A 16,151-nucleotide genomic window follows, 5' to 3' on the forward strand; every position below is an offset into this window, starting at 1 on the left:
GTCTAGAATGGATCCAATTTCGGTAAGTATAAATAGAGCTGGCTCAACTCTTGAAATCGTCTAGAATGGATCCCAAATTCGGAAAGTATCAATAGAGCTGGCTATACTATTGAAATCGTCTAGAATGGATCCCATTTTGGTAAGTATCAATGGAGCTGGCTAGACTCTTGAAATCGTAAAGAATGGATCCAAATTCGGTAAGTATCAAAACAGCTGGCTAGACTCTTGAAATCGTCTAGAATTGATCTAATTTTGGTAAGTATAAATAGAGCTGGCTAACTCTTGAAATCGTCTTGAATGTACAATTTCGGTAAGTATCAATAGAGCAGGTTAACTATTGAAAACGTCTAGACTGAATCAAATTTTGGTAAGCATCGACAGAGCTGGCTAGACTCTTGAAATCGTATAGAATGAATCCAAATTCGGTAAGTATCAATAGAGCTGGTTACATATTGAAATCGTTTAGACGGGATCAAATTTTGGTAAGCATCAAGAGAGCTAGCTAGACTCTTGCAATCGTCTAGAATGGATCCAAATTCGGTAATAGAGCTGGCTATACTCTTGAAATCGTCTAGAATGGATCCCATTTTGGTAAGTATCAATAGAGCTGGCTATACTCTTGAAATTGTCTAGAATGGATCCAATTTTGATAAGTATCAATAGAGCTGGCTAGACTTTTGAAATTGTCTAGAATGGATCCCATTTGGGGAAGTATCAATAAAGCTGGCTATACTCTTGAAATCGTCTAGAATGGATCCAATTTTGGTAAGTATAAATAGAGCTGGCTCGACTCTTGAAATCATCTAGAATGGATCCCAAATTCGGTAAGTATCAATAGAGCTGGCTATACTCTTAAAATCGTCTAGAATGGATCCCACTTTGGTAAGTATCAATGGAGCTGGCTAACTATTGAAAGCGTCTAGAATGGATCCCAATTTTAGTAAGTATCAATAGAGCTGGCTAGACTCTTGAAATCGTCTAGAATGGATCCAATTTCGGTAAGTATAAATAGAGCTGGCTCGACTCTTGAAATCATCTAGAATGGACCCCAAATTCGGTAAGTATCAATAGAGCTGGCTATACTCTTGAAATCGTCTAGAATGGATCCCATTTTTGTAAGTATCAATGGAGCTGGCTAACTCTTGAAAACGTCTAGAATGGATCCCAATTTTAGTAAGTATCAATAGAGCTGGCTAGACTTTTGAAATCGTCTCGAATGGATCCAATTTCGGTAAGTATCAATAGAACTAGACCCTTGAAATTGTCGTATGGATTCCTTTTTGGCAAGTATCAATAGAGCTGGCTAACTCTTGAAATCGTCTAGAATGGATACAATTTCGGTAAGAATCAATATAGCTGGTTTACTATTGAAATCATCTAGAATTGATCCAATTTTGGTAAGCATCAAGAGAGCTGACTAGACTCTTGAAATCGTCTAGAACGGATCCAATTTCGGTATCAATAGAGATGGCTAGACTCTATCAAAAGAGCTGGCTAGACTCTTGAATTTTTTTGTCTAGAATGGATCCAAATTTGGTAAGTATCAATACAGCTGGCTATATTCTTGAAATCGTCTATAATGGATACAATTTTGTTTTGATGAGCGGTACTTCGGTTGAAAAGACAGATTTTACTGGTAGCCATTGTGCATATCAATAGTTTTATTGATACTTTGACACCCTTTAATCCAAATTTGGTCTTTATCAACAGCGATTTTCTTTTCAAATAATTTATTAAACAAAAAAAACATTGTCGTAAACGATGCTGCAAATATATAGATTTGGTATCCATTGTAGCAATTTATTTAGGATCCAATATAGACACGACCTGTTGTTATCTGTTTTCGTATCATTTTTCAGTTTTATTTGATTCTGATGTTAGCATGTTCAAAATATCATGAGTAGAGTTCGAATTAGTATATGTCATTATTCAATCCTCTAAACCCAACATGCCAGGGGTAAGCTTTTATGTTATTATTTTAACTACCTGTGCTTTTGCTCAGAATATGTTATAAAAGTTTGAAAGCTGCTAGATCTACCAGTTTTGCTTTCCCACACGGTTAATGGTTTTAACCCTTATGTTGAGGATAAAAACGCAATCATAATGCATAATAGAAAATATTTTATGTTGAAACCTTACAATAATTAAGTTAAATACATATAAATATTATTGAAATGTGTTAAATAATTTTGCAATGTGATATACATGTAACACATATTGAACATCAGTCACTTAGAACTTGCTCTGAAAACAAACATGCAAATTAAATTTAACATTTCTGTTTCATGGATTGAACTGTGTTATGACCCGCAAAATACAATATTAAAAGTGTCTTCATTGTTGGACTCCCTGAAATCTGTTCGGACTCCTAAATTTCAAAAGTAAGGAGTCCAAAGGACTCCTTACCCAGATTAGTTAGTATAAGAACCTACGCTCTTATGTTAAGCGCCACAACGTCACGTGCATTTACGCGTTTTACGTCATATTATAGACGGCATAACGGTCATTGATAAAAACATTATTTGTACAACATTTGTGGACAACATAACAATCGGTATTATTACTTTATTTATTTATTTATTATAATGTATTCATTTATTAGCTCATCTATTTTTTGAAAAAAAATTATGAGCTATTGTCATCACCTTGGCGTCGGCGTTGGCGTTGGCGTCCGGTTAAGTTTTGCGTTTAGGTCCACTTTTCTCAGAAAGTATCAATGCTATTGCATTCAAACTTGGTACACTTACTTACTATCATGAGGGGACTGGGCAGGCAAAGTAAGATAACTATGGCGTGCATTTTGACAGAATTATGTGCCCTTTTTATACTTAGAAAATTGAAAATTTTGGTTAAGTTTTGCGTTTAGGTCCACTTTTCTCAGTAAGTATCAATGCTATTGCATTCAAACTTGGTACACTTACTTACTATCATGAGGGGACTGGGCAGGCAAAGTTAGATAACTCTGGCGTGCATTTTGACAGAATTATGTGCCCTTTTTATACTTAGAAAATTGAAAATTTTGGTTAAGTTTTGTGTTTAGGTCCATTGTATTCCTTAAGCATCAAAGCTATTGCTTTCATACTTGCAACACTTACTAACTATCATAAGGGGACTGTGCAGGCAAAGTAATGTAACTCTGACTGGCATTTTGACAGAATTATGTGCCCTTTTTATACTCAGAAAATTGAAAATTTGATTAAGTTTTGTGTTTAGGTCCACTTTATTCCTACAGTATCAAAGCTATTGCTTTCATACTTGCAACACTTATGAACTATCATAAGGGGACCGTGCAGGCAAAGTTATGTAACTCTGACTGGCATTTGGACGGAATTATGGGCCCTTTATACTTAGAAAATTGAAAATTTGGTTAAGATTTATGTTTTGGTCCACTCTACCCCTAAAGTATCATAGATATTGCTTTCATACTTGGAACACTCACAAACTAAGGGTACAGTAAAAGGACAAGTTGCATAACTCTGGTTGTCATTGTTACGGAATTATGGCCCTTTTTTGACTTAGTAACTTTTAATATATGGTTAAATTTTGTGTTTCGATCCACTTTACTTCTTAAGTATCAAGGCTATTGCTTTCAAACTTCAAATACTTTCATGCTATCATGAGGTTACTGTACCTGGCAAGTTGAATTTTACCTTGACCTTTGAATGACCTTGACTCTCAAGGTCAAATTATTAAATTTTGCTAAAATTGCCATAACTTCTTTATTTATGATTAGATTTGATTGATACTTTGACAAAACTACTCTTACCTGACATACCACAATAGACTCCACCCAAACCATCCCCCGTGCCCTCCCCCCCTCCCCCTCTGCCCTCCCCCCCCCACCCTAATTTTTTTTTTTTTTTTTTTTTAAGATCATCTCACAAATGACCACCACACCCTCACACTATACCCCCACCCCACCCCCCCCCCAATTATTTTTTTGATTTTTTTTTTTTTTTTTTTTTAATCTCATCTCACAAATTGCCACCACCCCCATCACAAAATAACCCCCCCACCCATTTTTTTTTAAAACGGTTATGTTTGAAATACCGTCCAACCATCGCACCCAAAAAATACCCCCCTCCCCCATCGCCCCCGCCACCCCCCCCACCCCCCCCCCTCCCCCCCCTTTTTTTTTTTTTTTTTTTTTCGCTTTTTTGGAAGATAATGTAATAAATGTCCACAACCCCACACTATAAACCCCTCTTCACTCCACCCCTCCCTCCTTTGTGATTGAAAATGAGAGTCCCTTCACCTTTGAAAAGAAAATAGATGAGCGGTCTGCACCCGCAAGGCGGTGCTCTTGTTAATTGTTATGTATTTATTAACATGTGCATGTTTTGTGTAAATGTAATTTAAATGAGTTGTTAGAATAATTATTATTTTACATCGCTTAATATTACATTGTTATAATTTGAATTTGTGTTTAGAGAATCGTCTACGTCTACGCATTCGTCATCGTATGTATGAGAATAAATCGGTAGAAAGACACATGTCTCCATGATGATTTGTTCCCATACATATGATGACAAATGTGTAGACGTAGACGATTCTCTAAACACAAATTCAAATTATAACAATGTAATATTAAGCAATGTAAAATAATAATAATTATTTTTCTAACAACTCATTTAAATTACATTTACACAAAACATTATTATAATAAATAAAGTAATAATACCGATTGTGATGTTGTCCACAAATTTTGTACAAATAATGTTTTTATCAATGACCGTTATGCCGTCTATAATATGACGTAAAACGCGTAAATGCATGTGACGTCGTGGCGCTTAACATAAGAGTGTAGGTTCTTATAGTTAGTGTCGAACACTGCACACCCCACTAAATGACCCCCGGATCCCATGGATGGTTGTTATGTGATAAATATTCTTGGTCTGAGTTAAGTTACTCCAGTAGTGGCAGAACCCTCTAATTACCAAATACATGGTGTATAAAAGAGAACGAGTAATATATTTCTGAACTATGCCTTATTCTCATGGTATCAACCCTCCTCACAGTATGGTGACTTAAACACACAAAAAACTCAATAATTTGCTGGATTTTATTTTTCAATTTTGAGAAGTTGTAATTTATTTGATGGTTATCTGTGACTTTTGCGACGATCATTCTCATTATTTCCGGTGTTCATTGGAAAGTAGATCATGTTTATTCCAGGGTGATGCTATGATTTTTTAAAGTAAAATATATATTATTTACCGGTAAGTGTTAACCATCAATGACACAAATGACTGGCTGTCAATGCTGAAATGGCCACATTTGAGTACCTTGGCATCAGAGTGACTGTATACCAACTGATTTGATATGGGAGGCGGAAAACTACAACGGGCGAGGCATGGTATGGTATTGCGCAAGGGGGGGTTAGAGGGTTAGGGTTTGGGTTAGTGTTAGGGGTCGGGTTAGGGTTTGGGTTAGCCTAAACCCAACCCTAACCCGACCCCTAATCCTAACCCTTACCCTAACCCTTTTTCGGGGTTATCACCCCTGACCATGCCTCGCCCGTTGTAGTTTTCCGCCTCCCATTTGATATAGTCAAGCTCAACCCATTTTTACATAATACATGCCAAAGTTCTGATTCATTAAAAGTCCTCAAGCTATAATTAGAAAAAGGCAGGGTGCTCTTTGTCAAAAGTACACTTTAACAATCTCAGTCATAATACTCCTGTGGTATATTTTCAATATAGCATGTGTATTTATTTCCTATAACATGTATTTACATTGAAAATTTTATTGTATTTTTCTATAATTAAGAAAACTATTTCACTGTAAAAAGTTTATTATTTTAAAGAAATTTCTAAACACATTTGCTGTGTAATTATGTGATCAGATCAAGAAAATGGAACATTGCAGTTGGATGTCCTAGGCTGCAGGTCTTGTGTTTAAGCCTTGCTGGAGCTTTATTGTTTGTATTACGGCTGTTATACCATTTATTTCCTTCTGCAGTTTGAAATTGAAGACCGGCAGATGTTGAAGGTGTTTGGGAGGTATTCCCTGCCTCGGGAGTACGTGGAGACGGCTGTTAGCATCATCCTGCGGGTCCCGGCTCTGTTCATACTTGAAGCCTGGTACAAGTCTGATTCGTCAGTGGCTCTTCAGAACACGACACATGATGTCAAATATATTGCTCTGCTTGCTTATTATAGCAGTAAGTATGTGAGTCCAGCCTAATACGAGGGAAAATGGGGCTTAACCCTTTCAGTGCGGGAACCGAATTTTGAAGGCCTTTGCAAATAGTTTGGATCCAGATGAGACGCCACAGAATCCAAACTGTTTGCTATTCTGATGATATTCTTTGAAAAAAATCGAAGAAAATGCTAATTTTAGAAATTAAGCAGACAACATTTTAGCAGACGACAAATTTTCCAGCAAACAAAGGGTTAATTTCATTATGCATTAAGTGTCACCCAAGATTAGCCTGTGCAGTTCTCATCAGGAAGGACACTTTCTGCTTAGGCTGCAGTTTGGTTCTGAAGAGACTACCTTGAAATGAAAAATTCCGTTTAAGTGAAGTGTCATACCTGATAAGCTTAAGTGGATTGCACAGGCTAATCTGGGGAAACACTTTATGCTCATGAATTAAGCCCTGTTTTTCCAGAATGAGGCTTATTTTGTTTGGTTAACAATTTGCCTTATAATTCCATCAAAGAAATTTGTTCAAAATTTTAGCAAAATTACCATTTTCCTAAAAATTGTCAAATGATTTTGTTTGCATTATATACAAAGAAGCAAAATAATCCTCCTTTCTAAGAAAAATGTTGCAAAAACTGTAAGTTAATTGATGATTGTTTAAATTATGAAGTGTTTAGTACGATGTACTATTTTCATCATTATATTTGAAAGAACATGTACATTTATTACCGATTACCAATATAAGAAGCCTGTGTGGTGTAGTGGTTGCAAGATAGCTTTTGCTTCTAGACAACCCGGATTCGAGGTACCATGCCGTTTTTGTTTTCTTTTTCTTTTTCCTTGTTATAAGATTTTGTTTAAACTAGTCCAAATATTACAGTTTTATTAGTAAAATTATTTAGTCGTATAGTTAAAAAATCCGAAAATCTGTGAACAAGACCCTTTTAACTAGGATTTTTAATAGTTTGAAGTAAGTTGATAACACTCTGATAATTTATGATTTTTATCTTACTAGTTATCACCACTCTCCAAATTTGAGCGGGTGGATTACGTGGTTATCTCCGCCGTCTGTCCGTCCTGGCCAATATCTCCTCCTACACTATTAGCACTAGAACCTTGAAACTTAAACACATGGTAACTATGAGCATATGTGTGACAATGCACTATTAGGAATTTTGATCTGACCCCTGGGTCAAAAGCTGCGGGGTGGGGATATGCAACGTCCGCGGCTGCGCCATTTCTAGTTTAGTCTTCTTTAATCTTTTAGAAGACTTGATATGGCATTCGCAATGTTTGAGTGTATGTACGTGCGAGTTTGTATATACATGTAAGCTTGTCTGCACTGTCAGTTCAGCGTTAATCAATTTTAACATAACTGAACACACATGTTCGCCATCTTTACTTTGTGATTGATAATACATGTACTCTGTACACATTTTGCCACAAATGAACACCATGTATTGCTTTTAACACCCTTGACCCTACCTCAAAGTTCAAGGTATCACTAAGAGGTTAAAGGTCACATTTGGCAATAAAAAGTCTTCCAAACTGTATCTTTGTCATTATCACACAATTTTTAAGAACAAACCTTTACATGCTTGACACCCATTAAGACGCCATGTTGCATGTAATGCCCGTCCCCCTGCATGAAAGATCAAGGTCATACTAAATTTGCAACCCCATTGTTATATTGGTTCTGTGGTAAACCAACACCAGTAAAGGTTTTACAGCTTCATTTTTTTTGGTAAATGGAACATGCCCAACTTGCATGTGTGTTATTAATCACATTGTGTATTTTTTTTGTTACTTCACCCTATAGTGCCTTGCATTATTGCTCTGTATTTAATTCGGTACAGTAGGAAATCTGATTTTAATAACACAGGCTATGACCTCATTGAACTTTGTGAAAGCATTTTTTGACATATGGTGGGTTGAGATTGCTCAGAAATACAAGTAAGTGTGCAGCAGTGAAGGCTTGATTTTGATATACCATTCATGTGTAAGCTATTTATTTTATTTCTTATTTTTGGAACAATTTGGAGGCAGCAACCTTTAAAAAAAACTCTTAATTGCCTCTATCTCATATTACGGACCTCAAAATGAATGGGAAAATGATGTGAGGTGCAGTATTATGTAATATGATCTGTTAATGAAGTAGCATAAATATATGTACAATAAGAAACCTGTTGCTAATCCAAGTCACACTGCATTAAAAGAGCACATGTGTTTACAGACCACTTTAAGATCAACCAAACTCTGCCTTTAGACAGGTTAGACTGCAGTTCTGTTTCTGTTTTGATTAGTAGCATTATCTACATAATTTTTTGTATTCAAGTATTTTATTTTATTGTGGTAAATATTGTTTACTTAGTGTTTTTTGAACTCTTTTCTATCTATGGCTAGAAGATAACAAAACCATATTATGACATTACAGAAAGACAGATACAGCTAGGTGAAACTTTCAATAACATTTCCTTTACTTTTTTGGCCTTAAAATCTGCCGAACAGCTTTGCCGAAATATATAGCTATCTTTTAAATGGGAATTGTAATGTGCTTTGTATTAAATAAACTTGTATAGATCTGCTTTAGTTCTTTAAAAAAGGTTAAACAGTTTTTGAAAATTTGAACTATGAGCATAATAGTTTGATGCATGACAGGCAGTGTATGAAGTAGTTAATGTACCATCAATTTTTATCAAAGTGAATAATGTGTTTAGTCTTTAGTTCAAAGGTCACCATCAAGGCCAAAGGTCAAACATTTGTATTATTCAGCTCTTCAAATATTGACAAGCACTATTGACAATTGGCTTTAGGTGTTGCAGGCATGTATGATGTACCTAGTTTCAATAAGTAAACAAATGAATGAGGAATCTTATATAGAAGCTTTATATCATGGCGTATGTGCATAGAGGTGGGCTCAATTTAATTGTGAGATTTCATTCAAGGCTTTGCAGACAGATGCAACTCTTGACATATCAAACAAATATTTTAACCAAAATTCAATGGTAAAATTACGGGAACATAATAATATATTGAATTAGAATACATCATATGTTACTTCACTTGATGTAATTGAGACCTTGTTCTTTAATTGCAGTTGTCATATTGGCTGTTGTGCTAGCTACGTTTCCTCTGGAGAAGCTGGTGTATCTCTACATGTACACAATAAGCCTGGGTCTTATCTTTGGGGAATATTATCTGTCCAACCAGTACACCACAGTTGAAGAGCAGTCAGGGAAAGATGTTGATGATTCTCTACTAGCCGCTCTACATGACTACGATATCAGCAAGCGGATGATTTTACACCTTTGTGGTCAGTGTATTTGTGGCACGGTTGCCGCATTTTTGCTGGACATTTCTGACTGGAGGAAGTACTTACTGCTGGTCTTTACTACGCCGCTGATTGCACGTCTGTGTGGACTTCCTGTTCGAGACTTGTCAGCAGTCCACAACTTTGCAACCATTTTTGCAATACTAATAGTACTGTTCTTTTCATGTAACAAGCTGTCACATGGTCTTCGTCTCCTGAAAGATGGGCTGTTGCAAGTGAAGGAAGCTGTAAATGAGTTTGGCTATATTGCCGTAGTGATTTCATACTGGTATGCAGTAATGTTACCGATCCAGCTGTTGATATTTTGGACATCGTTATTCCTATCACATTTATACGTCTTTTGCCACACCAAGAACATTCCAGTAGATGGTAGACTTCTGGTTCTGTTAGCTGCTATTGGAGAAAGCTGTGCGACACCTATCAGCCTATTTGCCCTCTGCATAGCCATCTCCTACTTTTCCTACTACATCCTGACTTTGACAAAAGTGTTTCTCCTGGGCCGGGAGGGTCTGATGCAGGACAATGATTTGATGAGAGGCTGGACTGAAGGCTTCACCATGATGTTGATAGCTCTACAGACAGGGTTACTGGACTTAAAACCTCTAGAAAGAGCATTCCTTATGAGCGTCCTCCTGTTTATTGTTGTTTCTTCATTGGTGCAATCAATGTACGAAATTACTGACCCTATCCTGTTGGTACTAAGTGCGTCACATAGTAGAAGTTTGAGCAAACATTTGCGAGTGTTGGCAGTGTGCACAGTACTCTGGGTGTCGCCACTCTACATGACATACGAGATATGCCAGTACTTCGATCTGGACTTCTGGCTGATGATTATCATCTCCAGCTGTATCCTCACTTCAGTCCAAGTTATTGGTTCCTTGCTCGTATACTGGCTGTTCTTGTATGACACGCTGAGAACGGAGACATGGGAGAGGCTAGATGATGTTGTCTACTACATTCGCTCTACTGTACGAATTCTGGAGTTCATAGTCGCAGTGTTCGTAGTTTGTTTCGGGATCAAGGAGTCTTACCTGTCTGAATGGAGCTGGCTGAACTCAGGCATTTTGATGATCCACTGCTACTTCAACGTCTGGCAACGACTGCAGACCGGGTGGAAGACATTCCTGCTGCGGAGAGAGGCTGTGAACAAAATCGAGTCACTCCCAGAAGCGACCAGCGAACAACTCTTATCACATAATGATGTTTGTGCAATATGTTATCACGACCTGAATAGTGCTAGGATCACCAAGTGCGGACACTACTTTCACGGATGCTGTCTGAGAAAATGGCTCTATGTCAAGGACGTTTGTCCTTTGTGTCACAAGCACATTACCGACAGCGTCCCCGTGAAAACGGACAAGTTCGCAAGGGACCTTCAGAATGTGAATAATATCAATGACTTACTAGATTTTCAGGATTATGCTGAAGAAGAACTTGAGTCAGAAAATGACTCAGAAGATTCTGAAGATGAGGAAGAAGCAGTGATGGTTGCAGCAGCCGTGCAATAAAACATGAGAAAAAAATAATGCATGGCGGTATAATTGTTGGGCTTTCGATTTCAGCTATTGTGTGAAAAACATGTGTTCAAAGCTATACATTATATGGCTGCAGTGATTAGGAATTGTGATAATACCTCTTCGTGGAGATTAAGCTTTCAAAAGTTACACAAAGAGGCAGAACATTACAGCTTTAGCATAGAAAATGTGATTCCATGAGTTTTGCCTATGATTTCAAACACAAGAGGAATGATGTGCTTAAAATATGAAAAATATGATTTTACAGGATGACTACTTAGTGACAATCTTTATTTTGGACAGAAACATACACTGAGTATACATTGTAAGTAGCAGTCGTTAATCTATTATAGTAAATACACAAATTGAAATTTCTGGATTCATTAGTGATGTTTTATATAAGCAGCGTTGAGGTGCAATGTAAGATTGACAATTGTTCACATGTATTTATCGTCTGCAAATTAACTTGATTGTTTTTTGTAATAATTGCACTCCGATATCTCATATATAATTTTTTCATTGTCAACCATATAGAGTATAACTTACGCAAATATTCTAAAACCTTGCTTAAAATACTATTTAATTTGCAGCTATGTAAACTTTAAAGGCCCTATAAAGGTGACAAATCCAATTATAATGCATATAAACTGGTCTGATTTTTACCGGATTTCAGTTACTCTTGCATAAAAAATGCTAATAACAGCTCAGGTGCAACGTTGTAAAGAATTATGGAAGATAAACCCGTTTCATAATGCGAAGAAATGTTTACAACTTTGCAACTAACTTGATGTGTAGCCTCAAAGCGGTGACGTATGCTAAAAATAGCCGAAAATAAATTCAATTTTTAATTCTATTTTAAACAACTGTTTACCAGCAGAAAGTATCTAATTAGATCACTACAAACATTTTAACCATTTAGAAGAGACCTACTCTGTGAGTGATACCGGAAAACGTTGAAAATCAACGATGTATTTATGGTGACCTGCGTCACTTTTACTTTCACTTTCCCGAGTAAACAGCCATGTAAATAAACTGATTGTTTGTAAACACAACTGACTTGGAGGACACGGTATTTTGAGCTAAAACAACTTGTATTGCTTATTTTTAGCTCACCTGATTGCTCAGGTGAGCTTTTGTGACCGGTCTTTGTCCGTCGTATGTCCGTCCGTCAACATTTGCTCGTAAACACTCTAGAGACCACATTTCTTGTCTCATCTTCATGAAACTTGGTCAGAAGCTTTGTCCCAATGAAATCTCGGCCGAGTTTGAAACTGGGTTGTGCCAGGTCAAAAACTAGGTCACTAGGTCAACAAAAAGAAAAACCTTGTAAACACTGTAGAAGTCACATCTCATGCCCAATCTTCATGTAACTTTGTCAAAATGTTTGTCTTAATGATATCTTGGTTGAGTTCAAAAGTGGTTCCGATCCATTGAAAAACATGGTCGCCAGTGGGCGGGGCAGTTTTCCTTATTTGGCTATAGAGAAACCTTGTAAACACTCTAGAAGTCACAATATTTGCCCAATCACCATGACAGTTGGTCAAAACATTTGTTCAATTGATGTCTCGGACGAGTTCGAAAATGGTCGAGATCGGTGAAAAAACATGGCCGCCAGTGGGCGGGGCATTTTCCTCTATATGTATATAGTGAAAACATGTTAACACTCTAGAAGTCACATTTTTGGCCCAATTTTCATGAAATTTTGTCAGAACTTTTGTTTCCTAGATATGTGAGTTAAGTTTGAAAATGGTTCTGGTCTGTTGAAAAACATGGTTGCCAGGGGGACGTGACAGTTTTCCTTACATTTTATAGTAAAAAGGCTTGCAAACAATCATGAATTAAGGTCATGTAACATGTGAGACAACTCTTCTAAATATTGCATTTAAGAATACAGTAGTTACTCCCCTTTGATTATTAATGTTTTCATAATAATACAGTGTAGTTGTGTTTCATTTATGTGTTAATTGTTATTCGCGGTTGGATGTTTTATGCCCCCTTTCGAAGAAAAGGGGGCATATAGTGATCGGACTGTCCGTCCGTCTGTCTGTCTGTCCGTCTTTCCGTCACACTTTGCATTTAGGTTTCCAAAAATGCTCATAACTTTTATGTCCCTTGAGATATAACCTTTATATTTGGTATGCATGTGTATATGGACAATGCCTTTCCTTACGCACACATTTTTATAGCCCTGTGACCTTGACCTTGAACTTAGGGTCCGCGTTTAGGTTTCAAAATCTGCGTTTAGGTTTCGACAAATGCTGATAACTTCTATGTCCCTTGTGATATAACCGTCATATTTGATATGCATGTGTTTATGGACAAAGCCTTTCCATACGCACAATTTGTTTTACCCCTGTGACCTGCGCTGTACGTCCGTCCACTTTTGGTTTGTAAACACTCTAGCATTCATATTTCTCAAGCATTCTTTCTCAAAGTTGCTGAAAGATCTCAGTCAAGTTTGATGATGAGCAAAATCACATAATTAATGCCATAATTATTGCCCTTAGATTGTCCAAATTTTCATTATATTATACAAAATCCTTGTAAGCAAAGTTTGATGTTTGGGGGGTCAACTCAAAATATAGGTCACCATTTCAAATCTTACAAAAACAAAAACACTCCCTACGCCATAGCTTTGGTTCAATAATGATGAAACTTGACCAGGATGTTTGTCTGGTCAATATCTAGGTCATGTTTGACATTAGGTAAAGATTGAAAGAACCGACTCCTCTCAGGTGAGCGAACTAGGGCCATCGTGGCCCTCTTGTTTTATGGTAATGTCCAATAGCATATATATATATACATGTATATTGTTTTGATAAATAAATAAATAAAATATGAAAACAAATATTTAAAAATCGGTAAATAATTACGGATCGTCACCTTTATAGGGCCTTTAAAGTGATTTTTCATTTGGTATGTTTTAGAGTTTTGTTTTCTTTATTTGCCACAAAGGATCTAAGAAGAATGTGTGGAGCAGTTTTGAAAATTACTGTAACAAAGATGATGTTGATTTTCAAACTGTTAGAGTTGCAGTACTTGTCATTTTGTGCCAGCATGCATAACATGTATCATTTCCTGATGAGATTTTTGCTTGTTCACTTTGGGAAAGTTGGTTATTTTGAAGACTCACTGTAGATACTAGCACTTCATGTCACCCAACTTTTGTTCTTGATTGCATTTACACAAAAATGCCATTCAATGCAAACATTGTTAATGCTTTACATGCGTTGTATGTTTATTTTGATTGATGTTATGTTCTAGTCTTTGTTCTTCATTAAGTAAGTATGTGTTTTCCGAAAATGTATATATGTTTAAAACAATGTAAGTTAACTTGTGTGTACCCATATATATTTTCCAGATTATAATTGATGGCGGGGCGCTTATTGAAATGCTTTTAAAAGAAATATTTGGGCAATTATTTACTTACCAGTTCTGACACTTAGGCAAAAGATAAAGAACATTCTAATTGTATAATACAGTTACATATGGCACGAAATTTAACACCTTAAACTGCATATTCTTTTATTAAGAACAATTTATTAATGGCTGACGAAATTATGAAGTGTCAAAATATAAAAAAGATTAAACGTTTGTTCATTTGATCTAAGTTTACTCCGTATTCTTAAGTGTAAGATTGGGTTGGTAAATACAGACACATTGGTAATAGCTCATCCGGGAATTCTAAAGTACACTACTACAAATAATGCGGATGGTAACAATACTTTCTACTCTGAAAATGGTGCTGGAGTTCTAATTATTCTGCGAGTGTTGGCAGTGTGCACAGTACTGATATATACGAATTTTTGCCTAAATACATTCCATAATGAAAACTATTTCAAATTTGTATTCAAAATCTGGTAGAGCGAGATTTTTTTACGAGAATTAAATCATTGAAAAGTAAACGAACCATAAGCCAACTAGCATCGTTAAAGGGAACTTTATTTACGTATTTCAGATTTTAAAGGAGCGTTTCTGTAAGTCCCCGGAAAAACGAGCCAGTACATGTCTTGCAGTTTGATTCTTGAGCATCCTGACTATCAACATAATGTACACAAAAATTAACACTTGTACACGACAATTCTTTAATGTCGAAAATTGCAGGCCGTTTACTGTTGATTGTTTTTTGTATGCTGTGTACCTTGTTGGTTTTGTTTGTCAAATTTAACAAATAGCTTTAATAAAAATTTCATAGAATCACGAACTACTCTTTATAAGCCAACTACTGTATTCCATCCTCAAATATGATCTAAAGGTTACAAAATACGTGAATTAAATTATCAAATCCCCTAATTACTAAACCGTTACACACGTGTACAACTATACAATGAGGGTGTCGTCTGATTAAGAACAATGTTTCAAAATGCACTAATTCTACAGTATTAATGCGATGAAAAAGGGTTAGATTATACCGGTACTATGCAAAGAAAGTACTATGTAAACCGAGTTAAAATTAATTTTTATATTTAAATTTATTATTCATTACAACTAAAAAAACTAGTATGCATAACACAGTTTAGTAAATGTGTAATTCTGCATGTTTTATGTTTTCACCTTTCCTCCTGAAGGTTGTAATTTATGGTTGTTTCCTGTAAACGACGTGACTTTGTTATTATGTTATCTAATTTAAAACTTGAATTCGCCCATTCTGTTAACGTTTTGTGGAAAAAAATGTGTACATAATAAAAAAATAAACAAAACGAAACGGTTGTCTAAAGACCGCGAATATACAAATGTGTGACGAAATGGTAATAGTAAACGCTACTTACATTACAAACATGTTATTGAACTATAACAAGTTTCTTAGACTCTGATAAACTTAGGTAGAAAAAAAACTTAATTGTCAGTTTATACATGCCTTGTAGTTAGTCACTTACTTGTAAGTTAGAAATGTTGAAGTTTTATTTGTTAGTGTATCCATATACCGCCAGTGTTGTCGGATTGGCACACTTATTGTATTGTGTTAAAGATATATGACTTTGCAAAAAATATAAATGACTTCATAATGATATACTTGTAACTGAATGTCTTTCCATTCCAGCAAGCACATTTTGGACTGTTGTTAGGAGATTCTTATACGACAACATTCTTGTTATGAGCACCATACATTAAAAAATATCTTAACTTTTTCTTGTTATTATTTTCAAGAAATATTCAAT

General features: G+C 35.9%; 1 protein-coding gene across 1 annotated transcript; it reads left to right on the forward strand.

The window, feature by feature from the left end:
• Positions 1 to 1,827: 1,827 nt before the first annotated feature.
• LOC127841233 (RING finger protein 145-like) lies at positions 1,828 to 15,189 on the forward strand. The gene is made up of 3 exons (XM_052369890.1): positions 1,828 to 1,957; positions 5,962 to 6,163; positions 9,245 to 15,189. Exons 1-3 carry the CDS (start codon positions 1,949 to 1,951, stop codon positions 10,984 to 10,986), a joined length of 1,953 nt encoding a protein of 650 aa, XP_052225850.1. The 5' UTR covers positions 1,828 to 1,948; the 3' UTR covers positions 10,987 to 15,189.
• Positions 15,190 to 16,151: the final 962 nt, after the last annotated feature.

Source organism: Dreissena polymorpha, chromosome 8, assembly GCF_020536995.1.
Source record: "Dreissena polymorpha isolate Duluth1 chromosome 8, UMN_Dpol_1.0, whole genome shotgun sequence".
NCBI lineage: Eukaryota > Metazoa > Mollusca > Bivalvia > Myida > Dreissenidae > Dreissena > Dreissena polymorpha.